This window comes from Somniosus microcephalus, chromosome 9 (genome assembly GCF_052327205.1).
Source record: "Somniosus microcephalus isolate GS21.2 chromosome 9, FLI_Smic_1.0, whole genome shotgun sequence".
Classification (NCBI taxonomy): domain Eukaryota; kingdom Metazoa; phylum Chordata; class Chondrichthyes; order Squaliformes; family Somniosidae; genus Somniosus; species Somniosus microcephalus.
Window position 1 is genome coordinate 171669216 of NC_140995.1, and position 16390 is coordinate 171685605.

Here is a 16390-nt window from a genome sequence, read left to right on the forward strand (position 1 = left end):
AATTGCTCAAACCTTTAACATGATAAACCTACCCCGCAAAACACAGTCTAATTGCTCCATCTATCCATTATTTTATATAAAATAGTGACATTTGCTGTTCAGAATTTATTAAATATTTCAAGAGAATTGCAGTGTGTTCACAAATGTCATTTTGATGCCTTATACAGCCACATTGGGTCCTCCCCACGTAGATCTTGCAGCTAATGGAAATGAATTAACAGTCAAAGTTAAGTGTGCAGATCCTAATTCCACTGCAAGAAACATTAAAAGGGCTTTTAAAAAGCTAACATGTAACATTTACTACTGGAAACGTGAAGCCCCTAAACCGGTAAGATTTTTTAAAAGTATGCAAGTATTTTTTCAATAGCGCTACAAATAGTGAGATTTTCTTTAAAAGTAATGCTTCTGTATTGGATCGGTGTGTGTATATGTTAGTTTAATGTCCTTTAGGGAAGGAAATCTGCTGCCCTTACCTGGTCTGGCCTATATGTGGCTCCAGTCCCACATCAACGTGGTTGATTTAACTGCCTTCTGACGTGGCCTAGCAAGTCACTCAGGTGTATCAAAGCACTCAAGAAAAATAACAAGAATAGGATTGCAGCAGTTCAAGAGGGTCCACCACCACCTTGTCAGGATAACGGGATGGGCAACAAATGCTGAACTTGCCAGCAACACCCACATCTTGAGAATGAATTTTAAAAAGTTGTATAGTTGTAGAAATTAGCCTTTTTTCTTAGTAGAGTAGCTAGTTTAGAAATCCGATAAGCTTTATATATTATATTTTACTTTGAATTGCTCTGGTTTATACTTATTTAATGGAATCATTTTACTTTAATGTGGAAATGTCATCAACAAGTTAAACAATTTCAAATATACATATACCTGTATATAGTTTTTTTCCCCTGTTAACATTCATCACTGCCTTGCCTCACTTCATTTGTGCAGTCTTTAGAGTGCAGAAGCCTAGTGGTTATGATACTGGACTAACAATCCACCGGTCATGAGTTGAAATCCCACCATGGCAAGCTGTGAACTTGAATGCAATAAATCTGGTAATCTGTGGACAGAACATGAATGCCGAAAGTTTCGGATTGTGGCACCACATCCACCACTTTAAACACTCACTCCCTCCACCACCGGCGAACTGTGGCTGCAGTGTGTACCATCTACAAGATGCACTGCAGCAACTCGCCAAGGCTTCTTCGGCAGCACCTCCCAAACCTGCGACCTCTTCCACCTAGAAGGACAAGGGCAGCAGGCACATGGGAACACCTCCAAGTTACACACCATCCTGACTTGGAAGTATATCGCCGAGCCTTCATCGTCACTGGGTCAAAGTCCTGGAACTCCCTCCCTAACAGCACTGTGGGAGCACCTTCACCACACGGACTGCAGCAGTTCAAGAAGGCGGCTCACCACCACCTTCTCAAGGGAAATTAGGGATGGGCAATAAAAATGCTGGCCTTGCCAGTGACGCCCACATCCCATAAACAAATTTTAAAAAACAACAGGTTCACTAATGTCCTTTCGGACAAGGGAGCCTGTCACCCCTGCCTAGCCTGGCCTACATGTGACTGCAGTCACACACCTTGTGGTTGATACTTAATGCCCAATTGTGTAAACAATCACTACAAAGTCCTCCTATCTCGCATCTAGGGGCTGGTGCCCAAGCTGGGAGAACAATCCCATGGACTAGTCAAGCAGAAGCCTGGCTTAGTCCTAGATGTCAACCTTGTCACTGTGATAACGCTCTTACCTCCGAGTCAGAAGGTCATGGGTTCAAGCCACACCGCATAATCTAGGCTGACACTTCAGCGTAGTGCTGAAGGAGTCTGCACTGTCAGAGGTACTGTCTTTCAGATGAAATACTAATCCGAGCCCCTGCCTGCTTTATCAGGTGGACGTAAAAGAATCCCATGGCTTTGAGGAATAACAGGGAGCTCTCCCAATATCCTGTCCAACATTTATCCATCAAGCAATATTACTAAAACTGCTTATCTGATCATTTATCGCATTGCTGTTTGTGGGATATTGCTGTGTGCAAATAGGCTGCCATATTATGCTGCATTACAACAGAGACTTCACTTTAAAAGCAACTCATTGGTTTTATGGTGTCATGAAAGATGCTACATACATGCAAGTTTGTTCTTTCCTTTCTCTCTCTCTCTCTCTCCTTTCTCTCGCACCTTTGCATTCGCTCCTCCGTTTTCTCTCTCTCCCCTAGCCCTCTCGCTCCCCTGCCCTCCCCTCTCGCTGCCCTGCCCTCCCCTCTCGCTGCCCTGCCCTCCCCTCTCGCTGCCCTGCCCTCCCCTCTCGCTGCCCTGCCCTCCCCTCTCGCTGCCCTGCCCTCCCCTCTCGCTGCCCTGCCCTCCCCTCTCGCTGCCCTGCCCTCCCCTCTCGCTGCCCTGCCCTCCCCTCTCGCTGCCCTGCCCTCCCCTCTCGCTGCCCTGCCCTCCCCTCTCGCTGCCCTGCCCTCCCCTCTCGCTGCCCTGCCCTCCCCTCTCGCTGCCCTGCCCTCCCCTCTCGCTGCCCTGCCCTCCCCTCCCCTCCCGCTGCCCTCTCTCTCTCTCTCTCTCTCTCTCTCTCTCTCCTTTCTCTCGCACCTTTGCACTCGCTCCCCTACCCTCTCGCTCCCGCTCTCCCCTCCCCCCTATCTCAAACCTATGAGCCAACATTCCCAACTGCTCTATCGCCATCAAGTGGCCAACACAGTCAGTGGGAATGCCTCTGGGAGTCCTCAACATTGAGTCTCATGGCTTCAGATCAAACCAAGTTTAAGGTAACCTCCTGCTGATTACCACTTACAGGCCTCCTCCCCCAAATTGAGGAATCAGTACGGCTCCATGTTGAATATGACTTCTTAACATCAACTCCTATATATGCAAATCAATGCTACAAGTACATATGCAGTTATATGGAGCAAGATTTGAGCATTTTTATTTTTGGCTTCCACATCTCTAATCCAAAAGGTCTGTACAGATAAGTAATTAAGTCTTTCACATCCTGTATAAGAAGTAGCTAGAGCTATGAGAGGCCACACCAGGAAATTATTTGCCTTGCCCTACGCTACACTACATGCAGTGCTGGTGAGTGTGATGCTCTTAGCCAGAAAGTCGTTTTATTACTTGACTGTCTGATCTTCCATTTCACTTGTTACAGGAATTTAAAAACACGTGTTCATTGAAAATTATTGTAACAAAAGGAGTCACTTGTGTGTCTGCTGAAGTGCAACTAGACAAATTAAAACTAAAGGGAAAAAGATCACAAGAAACATGTTTGCTGATTCAGCCAAGTAACAGTAACCTATCAGGTAATACTACTATACACGTCTGATCTTAAGTGATTTGTTGCTCAAATCCAAGAAATAGTACAGTATTTTCACTGGCTTCCTAATATGTACAATTATGGTATTTAGGCAGCAAATTGCGCTGCAGGCTCCAAGCGTAAACATTTGTGGAATTTGTCACAGGATGTCGAACCGCAGCAAGTCAAGTTGCTATACTGAATATCTCTCCTATTTAGTTCCGTTAGGCAGTGCTAGTACTGTTTGATGGCGCTAGTACTGCTCCTGCCCCTTTTTAGACTTGGTAAGATTGTTACTGAGGTGATATTTTAATACTCAGATTTCATGATTGCTGCTTGTTGCTAATAATGCTGATAAACCTGCAAGAAGCTGCTATGTGCTAGAGGGTGCTGTTAAAAGAGCTACCTCAATGTATTTTAAAGATCCTCGCTCATATCGTGATAAGTAACTATCTACAACATATTGTGGTTGGTTTTTTTTTTGCTACCTTCCATACCATTAACCCCATACCAGTATACTGTGACATCCTGGTCTGATGCCAAGGGGCAACTGTGGTGATTCGGGTAATGTTGCCTTTTTTAGGGGTATTTGATCGATTTACTTAAGATAAGTTTACATCTTGTACATGTGCAGCACACACCACACACTGTGTAACTCGCCATCATGTTTGATGTCTGACAACCTCCCTGATTATGGTATTTAGGACTGAAAGCAGGAAATTTTTCTTCACCCAAAATGTAATCAATACATGGGATAGACTTTCACAGAGATCAGTGGAGGTGAAAACCCCAGAATCATTTATGAAGCAATTGGATGCTGGAATATAGGGACTTTTTGGTACTAAGATGGGTAAAATTTTCTTCCTCATCAGTAATTATGGAATACATACAGGACATGGTAAGATATGGATATTTTAGCGACCTCAAAGTTATGCTGCATTATTACCATTTTTTAAATATTTCCAGACAAAGGTTGGGTAATTTGCTAGTAAATTAAAGTGTTGCTCCTTTGCACACAGTTGCAAATTCCATGGAGTTAATGGCCCAGAAATTCGGGTCCCAACGCGAGTACGGACGGAGTACTCACGCGTGGACCCGATGGAAGTGCCGGAATCTTGCATGCACTATGCATGCGCGGGAAACCGGCACTTCCGATCCTCTGAACCAAGGGGTTCAGAGGTTGAACACGTGCGCGTGGGAGTCTGCGCGTGCGCGTTGAACTTCCTTTTTTTTTCAGGTTTTAACGTGCGGGTAAGTCTGTACATTTTAGAAATGTAAAAAGCAGCCGTAAGGACTTCATTTTCAAAGGTAAGTGGTCAATTATTTAAAATTAAAACATTTTTTCCACAGGTTTTTTACTTTTAAATACTTTAAAGCAAGGTAAGTTTATTTTTAGCCGTTTTTTTATAAAATTCTTTTTTTCAAAAATTTAAATTTTTGTTTAAAATAGTTATTTAATGTCATTTACAGTTTATTTACAAAGTGTGATTTAAAAAAAAAAAAAAAAAAAAAAAATTATTTGAAGGTAAAGTACAGTTTTACAGCCTCCACATTTATACGTTTTGACAGGTCTATCTGTCAAGACTTATGAATGGAGCATTCCCTGCTCCGATTGGCTGCCTGTTGCTCACGTGATCCCAGGGGACGCTTCGCACTAACTACGCCCCTGGGACACGCCAGCATAGCGCGCCGGCCTCTGGGACAGGCCTCGGAGAGGAATTCCACGCAGGCCAAAGGTCAACTGCTGGCGCGCTAGGTTAAGTGTAGGTCGGGGGCTTGCACCCGCGGGAAGCCCCCGACCCGAATTTCTGGGCCAATATTTTGTTTGGAAACCATTACTAGCCTTGACTGTTGATTCTTTGGTTAGCCAATCAGCAGTTTGTAGAAAAATTCAGTGCTATACAAATGATAGTGACAATGTGAACTGAAGCAATGCAGCAAACTGGCTACATTTGGTGAGAGTGGGGACTGGAGGAAATACTAGATGTGGTCAGGGAGGAGGCAGAAATCTCTCCATCCAAATCCAAATAGTGGATGTCCTCAACAGACAAAGCTAGCAAAGAAGTGCAACATTGTACTGCATTTCCGCTGAATTTCTTGCCCGGGGTGGGGTGTGTAATTTTAGTGTCTGGGGCATGCCGGACTGTGAAATGAGGTGGAAGGAAATTGTGCTGCGTTGCCACCATTTCATCCCCGTACCCATTTCAGGCCTGGGGCAGGTGCTGGACACACCCTTCGAAGCAGGTGGGAGCTTCATTAGGGTATGCAAAAGGGGCTGCTCCTTTTTGTAGCTTGCAGGAGTGCTAGATGCCAAGTCTCCAGCAAAGGAACAAAAGAATTAGGAGCAGGAGTAGGCCATACGGGCCTCCGAGCCTGCTCTGCCATTCAATAAGATCATGGCTGATCATCGACCTCAACTCCACTTTCCTGCCCGATCCCCATATCCCTCGATTTCCCTGGAGTCTAAAAATCTATCTCTCAGCCTTGAATATACTCAACGACTCAGCATCCACAGACCTTTGGGGCAGAGAATTCCAAAGATTCACAACCCTCAGTGAAGAAATTCATCATCTCAGTCTTAAATGACCAACCCCATATCCTGAGACTGGCCCCTAATTTTAGACTCTCCAGCCAGGGGAAACAACCTCTCAGCATCTACTTTGTCAATTCTCCTCAGAATCTTGTATGTTACAATGAGATCACCTCTCATTCTGCTAAACTCCAGAGAGTATAGGGCCAATCTACTCAACCGCTCCTCATAGGACTCTCCTCATAGATGTCACTCAAAGGGTTGACGGTGGATAGGCAATGGCAAACATTCAAAGACCGCATGGATGAACTACAGAATTTGTTCATCCCAGTTTGGCATAAAAATAAAACAAAAAAGGTGACTCAACCGTGGCTAACGAGGGAAATTAGGGATAGCATAAGATCCAAGGAGAGGACACATAAATTGGCCAGAAAAAGCAGTACTCCAGAGGATTGAGAGCAGATTAGGATTCAACAAAGGGATTAATTAAGCAAGGGAAAATAGAATATGAGAGTAAGCTTGCAGGGAACATAAAAACTGACTGTAAAAGCTTTTATTATAGATATGTGAAGAGCAAAAGATTGGTGAAGTCAAGCGTAGGTCCCTTGCAGTCAGAATCAGGGGAATTTATCATAGGGAACAAAGAAATGGCAGACCAACTAAATACATATTTTGGTTCTGTCTTCACAAAGGAGGACACAAATAACCTTCCAGAGATGCCGGGGAACATAGGGTCTGATGAAAGGGAGGAACTGAAAGAAATCAGTATTTGTAGGGAAATGGTGTTGGGGAAATTGATGGGATTGAAGGCCGATAAATCCCCAGGGCCTGATAATCTACATCCTAGGGTACGTAAGGAAGTGGCCCGAGAAATAGTAGATGCATTGCTGATCATCTTCCAACATTCGATGGAATCTGGAACAATACCCATGGATTGGAGGGTAGCTAATGTTACCCCACTATTCAAAAAAGGTGGTAGAGAGAAAACGATATCGGTAGTGGGGAAAATGCTAGAGTCCATTATAAAAGATGTAATAGCAGAGCACTTGGAAAACAGTGACAGGATCGGACAAAGTCAACATGGATTCGCAAAAGGTAAATCGTGCTTGACTAATCTACTGGAATTTTTTGAGGATGTAACTGGTAAAATAGATAAGGGAGAACCAGTGGATGTGGTGTATCTGGACTTTCAGAAGGCCTTCGATAAGGTCCCGCATAAGAGATTAGCGTGTAAAGTTAAGGCACATGGGATTGGGGGCAAGGTATTGACTTGGATAGATAACTGGTTGACAGACAGCAAAGAGTTGGAATAAACGGGTCTTTTTCCGAATGGCAGGCAGTGACTAGTGGGGTACTGCAGGGATCGGTCCTTGGACCCCAGCTATTCACAATATATATATATATAAATGATCTGGACAAGGGAACTAGATGTAATATCTCCAAATTTGCAGACGACACAAAGCTGGGTGGGCGTGTGTGCTGTGAGGAGGATGTCGAGAAACTCCAGGATGATTTGAACATGTTGGGTGATTGGGCAGAAACATGGCAGATGCAATATAAAGTGGATAAATGTGAGGTTATCCACTTTGGTGGCAAAAACAGGAAGGCAGATTATTACTAAATGGCAATAGATTGGGAGAAGGGGAAGGGCAACAAGACCTGGGTGTCCTTGTGCACCAGTCGCTGAAGGTAAGCATGCAGGTGCAGCAGTGGTTAAGAAGGCAAATGATATGTTGGCCTTCGTAGCGAGAGGGTTTGAGTACAGGAACAAGGATGTCTTGCTGCAGTTGTACAGGGCCTTGGTGAGACCACATCTTGAGTATTGTGTGCAGTTTTGGTCGCCTTATCTGAGGAAGGATGTTCTTGCCATGGAAGGAGTTCAGCGAAGATTCACCAGACTGATACCTGGGATGGCAGGAATGACGTATGAGGAGAGATTGGGTCGATTGGGCTTGTACTCGCTGGAGTTTAGAAGAATGAGAGGTGATCTCATTGAAACTTATAAAATTCTGGCAGGACTGGACAGACTAGATGCAGAAAGGATGTTCCCGATGGTCGGGGAGTCCAGAACCAGGTGACACAGTCTAAGGATAAAGGGTAGGCCATTTAGGACAGAAATGAGGAGGAATTTCTTCACCCAGAGAGTGGTGAACCTGTGGAACTCTCTACCACAGAAGGCGGTGGAGGCCAATTCATTAAATATATTCAAGAAGGAGTTGGATATATTTCTTAAGGCTAAAGGGATCAAGGGGTATGAGGAGAAAGCAGGGACAGGGTACTGAATTTGGATGATCAGCCATGTTCGCATTGAATGGCGGAGCAGGCTCGAGGGGCCAAATGGCCTACTCCTGCTCCTATCTTCTATGTTTCTATGACTCTTGTATCCCAGGAATCAATCTAGTGACCTTTTTTCGCACTGCCTCCAAGGCATGCAAGTCCTCCTTCAGATAAGGAGACCAAAACCGTACAGTGCTCCAGGAGTTGTCTCACCAAGGCCCTGTACAATTGTAGCAAGACTTCCTTACTCTTATACTCCAAACCTCTTGCAATAAAGGCCAACATGCCATTTGCCTTCATAATTGCTTGCTGTACCTGCATGCTAGCTTTCTGTGTTTCCTGTACAAGGACACCCAGATCTCTCTGAACACCAACATTTAATAGTTTCTCACCATTTAAAAATATTCTGTTTTTCTATTCTTCCTACCAAAGTGAATAACCTCATATTTCCTCACATTATACTCCATCTGCCACCTTTTATTGCCCACTCACTTAACCTGTCTATATCCCTTTGCAGACTCTTTGGCTGCAAATTTAATTCTGGAGGCAGGACGGGGGCAGGTCGGCAGCTTTCGGACCCGCTCCCGGATGCCGCCGGCCTGCAGTTCCGATTTTTGCTTGATTGGCCTCGTTACGGCCGACGTGCGGGTCCCTCTCGGCAATTGCTTGGAGCATGTCAGTTTCTCGCGTCGATGACTCGTTGTTTGAGTAAAAATTTAAAGGGACCATGTCCCCTTTGCAAAAAATGTAGATGCGATGGCTTGGTGCTGTGTTATCTAGAAAGGGGAGTTGACAGCGGCTGGTCTGAACACAATGTATTGAATGAAATTGCTGGTCATATTATTCCAAATACACATTTATGATTTTTTTAATCTATCAATTTAGTATGTGACTAATAAATGAAAAATATGCCAGATGTGTTCCATAGAAACATAGAAGATAGGAGCAGGAGTAGGCCATTCGGCCCTTCGAGCCTGCTCCGCCATTCAATGAGATCATGGCTGATCATCCAAATTCAGTACCCTGTCCCTGCCTTCTCCCCACATCCCTTGATCCCTTTAGCCTTAACAAATATATCCAACTCTTTCTTGAATATATTTAATGAACTGACCTCCACTGCCCTCTGTGGCAGAGAATGCCACAGGTTCACCACTCTCTGGGTGAAGAAATTCCTCCTCATTTCAGTCCTAAATGGCTTACCCCTTATCCTTAGACTATGACCCCTGGTTCTGGACTCCCCGGCCATCATGAACATCCTTCCTGCATCTAGTCTGTCCAGGCCTGACAGAATTTTATAAGTTTCGATGAGATCCCCTCTCAATCTTCTAAACTCCAGTGAGTATAAGCCCAATCGACACAATCTCTCCTCATACGTCATTCCTGCCATCCCAGGTATCAGCCTGGTGAATCTTCGCTGCACTCCTTCCATGGCAAGAACGTCCTTCCTCAGGTAAGGCGACCAAAACTGCACACAGTACTCAAGGTGCGGTCTCACCAAGGCCCTGTACAACTGTAGCAAGACATCCTTGTTCCTGTACTCGAACCCTCTTGCTACGAAGGCCAACATACCATTTGCCTTCTTAACCGCCTGCTGCACCTGCATGCTTACCTTCAGCGACTGGTGTACAAGAACACCCAGGTCTCTCTGCACTTCCCGTTCTCCCAATCTATTGCCATTCAAATAATAATCTGCCTTCCTGTTTTTGCCACCAAAGTGGATAACCTCACATTTATCCACATTATAGTGCATTTGCCATGTTTCTGCCCAATCACCCAATCTGTCCAAATCGTACTGGAGTTTCACGACATCCTCCTCACAGCATACCCTCCCACCCAGCTTTGTGTCGTCTGCAAATTTGGAGATATTACATCCAATTCCCTCGTCCAGATCATTAATATATATTAGTGAACAGCTGGGGTCCTAGGACCGATCCTTGCGGTACCCCACTAGTCACCGCCTGCCACTCGGAAAACGACCCATTTATTCCAACTCTTTGCTTTCTGTCCGCCAACCAGTTCTCTATCCAAGTCAATACCTTGCCCCCAATCCCATGTGTCTTAATTTTGCACGCTAATCTCTTATGTGGGACCTTATTGAAAGCCTTCTGAAAGTCCAAATACACCACATCCACTGGTTCTCCCTTATCTATTTTACCAGTTACATCCTCAAAAAATTCCAGTAGATTAGTCAAGCATGATTTACCTTTTGTAAATCCATGTTGACTTTGTCCGATCCTGTCACTGCTTACCAAGTGCTCTGCTATTACATCTTTTATAATAGATTCTAGCATTTTCCCCACTACCGATGTCAGGCTTACCGGTCTATAATTCCGCGCTTTTTCTCGACCACCTTTTTTGAATAGTGGGGTAACATTAGCTACCCTCCAATCCATGGGTACTGTTCCAGATTCCATCGAGTTCTGGAAGATGACCAGCAATGCATCTACTATTTCTAGGGCCACTTCCTTAAGTACCCTGGGATGTAGATTATCAGGCCCTGGGGATTTATCGGCCTTTAGTCCCATCAATTTTCCTAACACCATTTCCCTACAAATACTGATTTCTTTCAGTTCCACCCTTTCATCAGGCCCTATGTTCCCCGGCATCTCTGGGAGGTTATTTGTGTCCTCCTTTGTGAAGACAGAACCAAAGTATGAATTTAGTTGGTCTGCCATTTCTTTGTTTCCCATTATAAATTCCCCTGATTCTGACTGCAAGGGACCTACGCTTGACTTCGCCAATCTTTTTCTCTTCACATATCTATAAATCTTTTACAGTCAGTTTTTATGTTCCCTGCAAGCTTACTCTCATATTCTATTTTCCCTTTCTTAATTAATCCCTTTGTCCTCCTTTGTTGAATCCTAAACTGCTCCCAATCCTCAGGATTATTGCTTTTTCTGGCCAATTTATATGTCGTCTCCTTGGATCTTATGCTATCCCTAATTTCCCTTGTTAGCCACGGTTGAGTCACCTTTTTTGTTTTATTTTTATGCCAAACTGGGATGAACAATTTCTGTAGCTCATCCATTCGGTCTTTGAATGTTTGCCATTGCCTATCCACCGTCAACCCTTTGAGTGCCATTCCCCAATCAATCCTACCCAACTTGCTCCTCAGACCATCGTAGTTTCCTTTATTTAAATTGAGGACCCTAGTCTCTGATTCAACTACTTCATTCTCCATCTTAATGAAGAATTCGATCATATTATGATCGCTCAGACCCAAGGGGCCTCGTACAACAAGATTGCTAATTAATCCTTTGTCGTTACATAATACCCAGTCTAAGATGGCCTGATCTCTGGTTGGTTCCTCGACATATTGGTCCAGGAAACCATCCCGTAAACACCCCAGGAATTCCTCCTCCACAGTATTGTTACTAATTTGGTTGGCCCAATCTATATGTAGATTAAAGTCACCCATGATGACTGCTGTGCCCTTATTGCACGCTTCTTTAATTTCCCTTTTAATGCCATCCCCAACCTCCGCCTTACTGTTGGGAGGTCTATATACCACTCCCACTAATGTTTTTTCCCCCTTAGTATTTCTCAATTCTACCCATACAGATTCCACATCATCAGAGCTAATATCCTTCATTACAATTGTATTAATCCCTTCTTTAACCAGTAATGCTACCCCACGTCCCTTTCCTTTTTGCCTATCTTTCCTGAATATCGAATACCCCTGGATGTTGAGTTCCCAGTCTTGGCCATCCTTGAGCCACGTTTCCGTAATCCCAACCAAATCATATTCGTTTAACTCTATTTGCGCAGCCAATTCGTCCACCTTATTACAAATGCTCCTCGCATTAAGACACAAAGCCTTCAGGCTTGTTTTTTTAACGCTCTTAGACCTATTAGAATTATTATTTACTGTGGCCACGTTTGATTTAAACCGTTGATTTCTCTGACTGCCACTTTTGTTTTTCTCCTTCCTATCTTTTGCTTTTATCCCTGTTTCCCTTTCCTCTGTCTCCCTGCTCAGGTTCCCAACCCCCTGCCATTTTACTTTAAACCCCCCCCGAACAGTGCTAGCAAACCTCCCCGCAAGGATATTTGTCCCGCTCTGGTTCAGGTGCAAACCGTCCGACTTGTACAAGTCCCACCTTCCCCAGAAGCAGGCCCAGTGATCCAGGAAACTATAGCCTTCCCTCCTGCACCAACTCTTTAGCCACGCATTCATCTGCTCTATCCTCCTATTCCTATACTCACTAGCATGTGTCACCGGGAGTAATCCAGAGATTACAACCTTTGAGGTCCTGCTCTTTAATCTGCTACCTAGCTCCCTAAATTCTTGCTGCAGGACCTCATCCCTCTTCCTACCCATGTCATTGGTCCCAATGTGAACCACGACCTCTGACTGTTCACCCTCCCCCTTCAGAATGCCCTGCAGCCGTTCAGTGACATCCTTGACCCTGGCACCAGGGAGGCAACAAACCATCCTGGAGTCACGTCTACGGCCACAGAAACGCCTATCCGTACCCCTTACGATAGAATCCCCTACCACTATTGCTCTCCCACTCTTTTTCCTTCCTTCCTGAGCAGCAGAAGCACCCCTGGTGCCGGGAAGTTGGCTGCTGCTGCCTTCCTCTGGTAAGTCATCCCCCTCAACAGTATCCAAATCGGTATACCTGTTTGAGAGGGGGATGGCCACAGGGGTCCCCTGCACTACCTGCCTGCCTCTACTGCGCTGCCTAATGGTCACCCATTTCCCTTCTGCCTGTGCAGCCCTTACCTGCGGTGTGACCAACTCACTAAACGTGTTATCCACGACCCTGTCAGCATCGTGAATGCTCCAAAGCCCATCCATCCGCAGCTCCAGCGCCGCAATGCGGTCTGCTAGTAGCCGCAGCTGGATGCATTTCTGGCACACGTCATCAGGGACACCGGCAGTGTCCCTGAATTCCCACATAGAGCAAGAGGAGCATAACACGGGGCTGGGCTCTCCTGGCATGACTTACCCTTTTAATTAATTTAAATTAATTCACTATCACCAATTAAAGATAAACTCTAAGGCGCTTGTATGGTTTACCAACAGTCCCTGCTACACCAGAAAAGACCTTAGCAACTACAAACTACAGAGTTAAAGTTTAAAAAAGAGAAATACTCACCAACCAATCACTTACTTGCTCCCTGGTAACGTCACACTCTGATTACTTTTTACCCCTCTCCCCGCTGCTGAGTTGGTGTGCCTCGCCTCTCTCCTGCTTTTGTACTGCCGCCTCGGTGCTCTCCTGGTCTGATATGATCGGGCCTCGCCTCTCTCCTGCTTTTGTACTGCCGCCTCGGTGCTCTCCTGGTCCGATCTGGTCGGGCCTTGCCTCTCTCCTGCTTTTGTACTGCCGCCTTGGTGCTCTCCTGGTCCGATCTGGTCGGGCCTCGCCTCTCTCCTGCTTTTGTACTGCCGCCTCGGTGCTCTCCTGGTCCAATCTGGTCGGGCCTCGCCTCTCCTGCTTTTGTCCTGCCGCCTCTGTGCTCTCCTGGCTTTGGCTTTGTAAAATTAATGCTTTTTTTCTCTTAAAGGTGCTGGCTGCTGCAGGAATGGCAGCCCCAAAAACTAAGGCTGCAGCCAGGTTCAATGGGGGCTCTCTCCATGCTCTTATGGAGGGAGTTAGAGGACGTCAGAAGGTCCTCTTCCCTGGAAATGGAAGGAGGAGGCATCCTCAGCAAACCAAGGCAGCCTGGCTGCAAATTGCTGAGATGAGTTCGAGGTCTGTGTGCAGGCGCACATGGGTTCAGTGTGGAAAAGGTTTAATGACCTGCTGAGATCACCTAAAGTGTGGCCTCTGTGTTCTGGGAAATGGAAGTTCAAGAGTGAGGGCTCAGGGAGAATGCCATGTAGAATGTTGGTGGTGACACTGAGTGCAAACCACCATTTATTGGACACATGACGCCTGGGGTTTTGAGAATGTCGGACTTATATTCATCTCCATGTGCCAGCCACCTGTGGTTGAAGCATAAGCTAATGTGAATCTGGCATGGATGAGTGCATCCCTTGCCTGAGGGCCAGCAATGTGCTCGCCTGCTGCTGGATTGGCCACATCCGGCCCCGCAAGGCATCACTCCCCGTCCTCCTCCTCTTCCTCTGAGGAGGCTGTGTGCTGAGCCACTTGTTCATACGGCAGCACTAAGCCGTGCTGCTGTGCGATGTTGTGCAAGGCACAGCAGACCACGACGATTCTAGACACCCTGGCTGGTGCATACTGCAAGGCTCCACCAGATCTGCCTAGGCATCGGAACCGCATTTTGAACAAGCCGATGGTTTGCTCAATGATGCTTCTGGTGGATATGTGGCTCAAATTGTACCACCCCTCAGCATCGTTTGATGGCCTCCTCATTGGTGTCATAAGCCACTTTTTCAGGGGATAGCCCTTGCTGCCAAGAAGCCATCTGGAAAGTTGGGTCGGCGGACGGAAGAGCTGAGGCACAGTAGACTGGCGCAGGATGAGGGAGTCATGGCAACTGCCAGGTACTTTGCGCAAACATGCATGATGATCTTCCTGTGGTTACACACCAGCTGGACGTTCAGGGAATGGAATCCCTTGCAGTTGACAAATACAGCTGGGTTGTGATAGGGGGGCTCTAATGGCTACATGTGTGCAGTCCATGACGCCCTGCACCATTGGCAAGCCTGCCATTTTGGCAAAGCCAACCGCACGCACCGTCACACTTGGGCCAGCCGTGGAGAAATGGATGTAATTGTGCGCCTTTGCAAAGAGGACATCGGTGACCTGCATGATGCAGGTGGTGTGGCCGTCTGGGAGATGCTGCTAATGTCTGCTGCTGATCCTTGGAAGGAGCCCGAAGCAAAGAAATTGACGGCGGTGGTGACTTTGACAGCAACTGGCAAGGAGTGTCCACACTTTCCTCTGGGCTCCAGGTGTTGGTGCAGCATTGCGCAGATGTCAGCGACTACGTCTCTCTCAAGTCTCGGCCTAGCCTTTGGCACTGATGCTCACTCATGCTGAGGAAGCTCATCCTTTGCCTGTAAACCCCGTGTTGGGGGTATCCCCTGTGGCGAGGTGCAGCCCTGTGCTGAGGCCCTCTGCCCTGTGCAGCATCAGGTGGGTGAGGAGGAGGTTGGCGCTCCTGTTGTTGTTGCTGCTGCTGTTGTGGCTGATTGCGGTGCTGCCGCGGCTGCTCTTCCTCCGAATCTGACGACCCGGATGAGAGGATATAAATGTTTCCCATCCCGTAGCTATCCATTTCACTTGAGGCAAGAAGCTTGCAAGCGCACAGTCAAAGTGGCCTGAAATTATTCCAATCAGGTCACACTGCAGATGGCTGTCAGCTTGAACAGTCAAGGTCAGTAGATATTCAAAATCTTATCCCAAACCTCCAACAACAAGGTTGTTGTATTTGAATGTCAGCCATGTTACAGCAGTGCTTTTAAAGTGCTCCACCAATGACTACAGATCATGTCCTCCAGCAACTCGTCTCCTTGCAGCTGGCCTGTTTCTGACAAGACAGGAAACGGGAACCAGAAGCACGAAAATGGGAAACCTCTCTCAAAATAGGTTTAGCAAGGCAATTAACAGGCTCTTAACTACCTGTCCCACCGGTTCCAGTCGAGTCAATTTGGGAGCGGCTGAACCGACACGAAAATCACGTGGGGGCGGGTTGGTAGTCTGAAGCCATTTTTTCTGATTTTCGCTGCCTATAAACCTGCCTCCTCAGGGCTATTAAAGTCAAGCCCATGGTGTCCTCTTCACAGCTTACTTTCCCACCTAGCTTTGTATTGTCCCTTCATCTAAGTCATTAATATAGATTGTAAGTAGCTGAGGCCCAAGCCTTGCGGCACCCCACTAGTTACAGCCAGCCAAACGGAAAATGACCCGTTTATCCCTACTCTGTTTTCTGTCCGTTAACCAATCCTCTATCCATGCTAATATATTACCCCCAACCCCATGAGCCCTTATCTTGCGTAGCAACTTTTTATGTGGCACCTTATCAAATGCCTTTTGGAAATCCAAATATATTACATCCACTAGTTCCCCTTTATCTACCTTGCTAGTTACATCCTCAAAAAAAACTCTAATAAATTTGTTAAACACGATTTCCCTTTCATAAAACCATGTTGACTCTGTCTAATATTATGATTTTCTAAGTGCCCTGTTACCACTTCTTTTATAATGGATTCCAGCATTTTCCTGAGTACTGATGTCAGGCTAATTGGCCTGTAGTTCCCTGTTTTCTCTCTCCCTCCTTTCTTGAACAGCGGTGTTACATTTGCTACCTTCCAATCTGCTGGGACCATTCTAGAATCTAGGGAATTTTGGAAGATCA

General features: G+C 46.1%; 1 protein-coding gene across 2 annotated transcripts in view; it reads left to right on the plus strand.

Annotated features, from left to right (window-relative positions):
* LOC147112835 (interferon gamma receptor 1-like) overlaps positions 1 to 16390 on the plus strand; it is a 72102-nt gene that overhangs the window by 41775 nt on the left and 13937 nt on the right. For both annotated transcript variants that reach the window (XM_085997510.1, XM_085997511.1), the window contains exons 4-5: positions 168 to 328; positions 3160 to 3310. In XM_085997510.1, coding sequence (XP_085853636.1) covers positions 168 to 328; positions 3160 to 3310 — 312 coding nt within the window. The remainder of the gene's footprint in view (positions 1 to 167; positions 329 to 3159; positions 3311 to 16390) is intronic.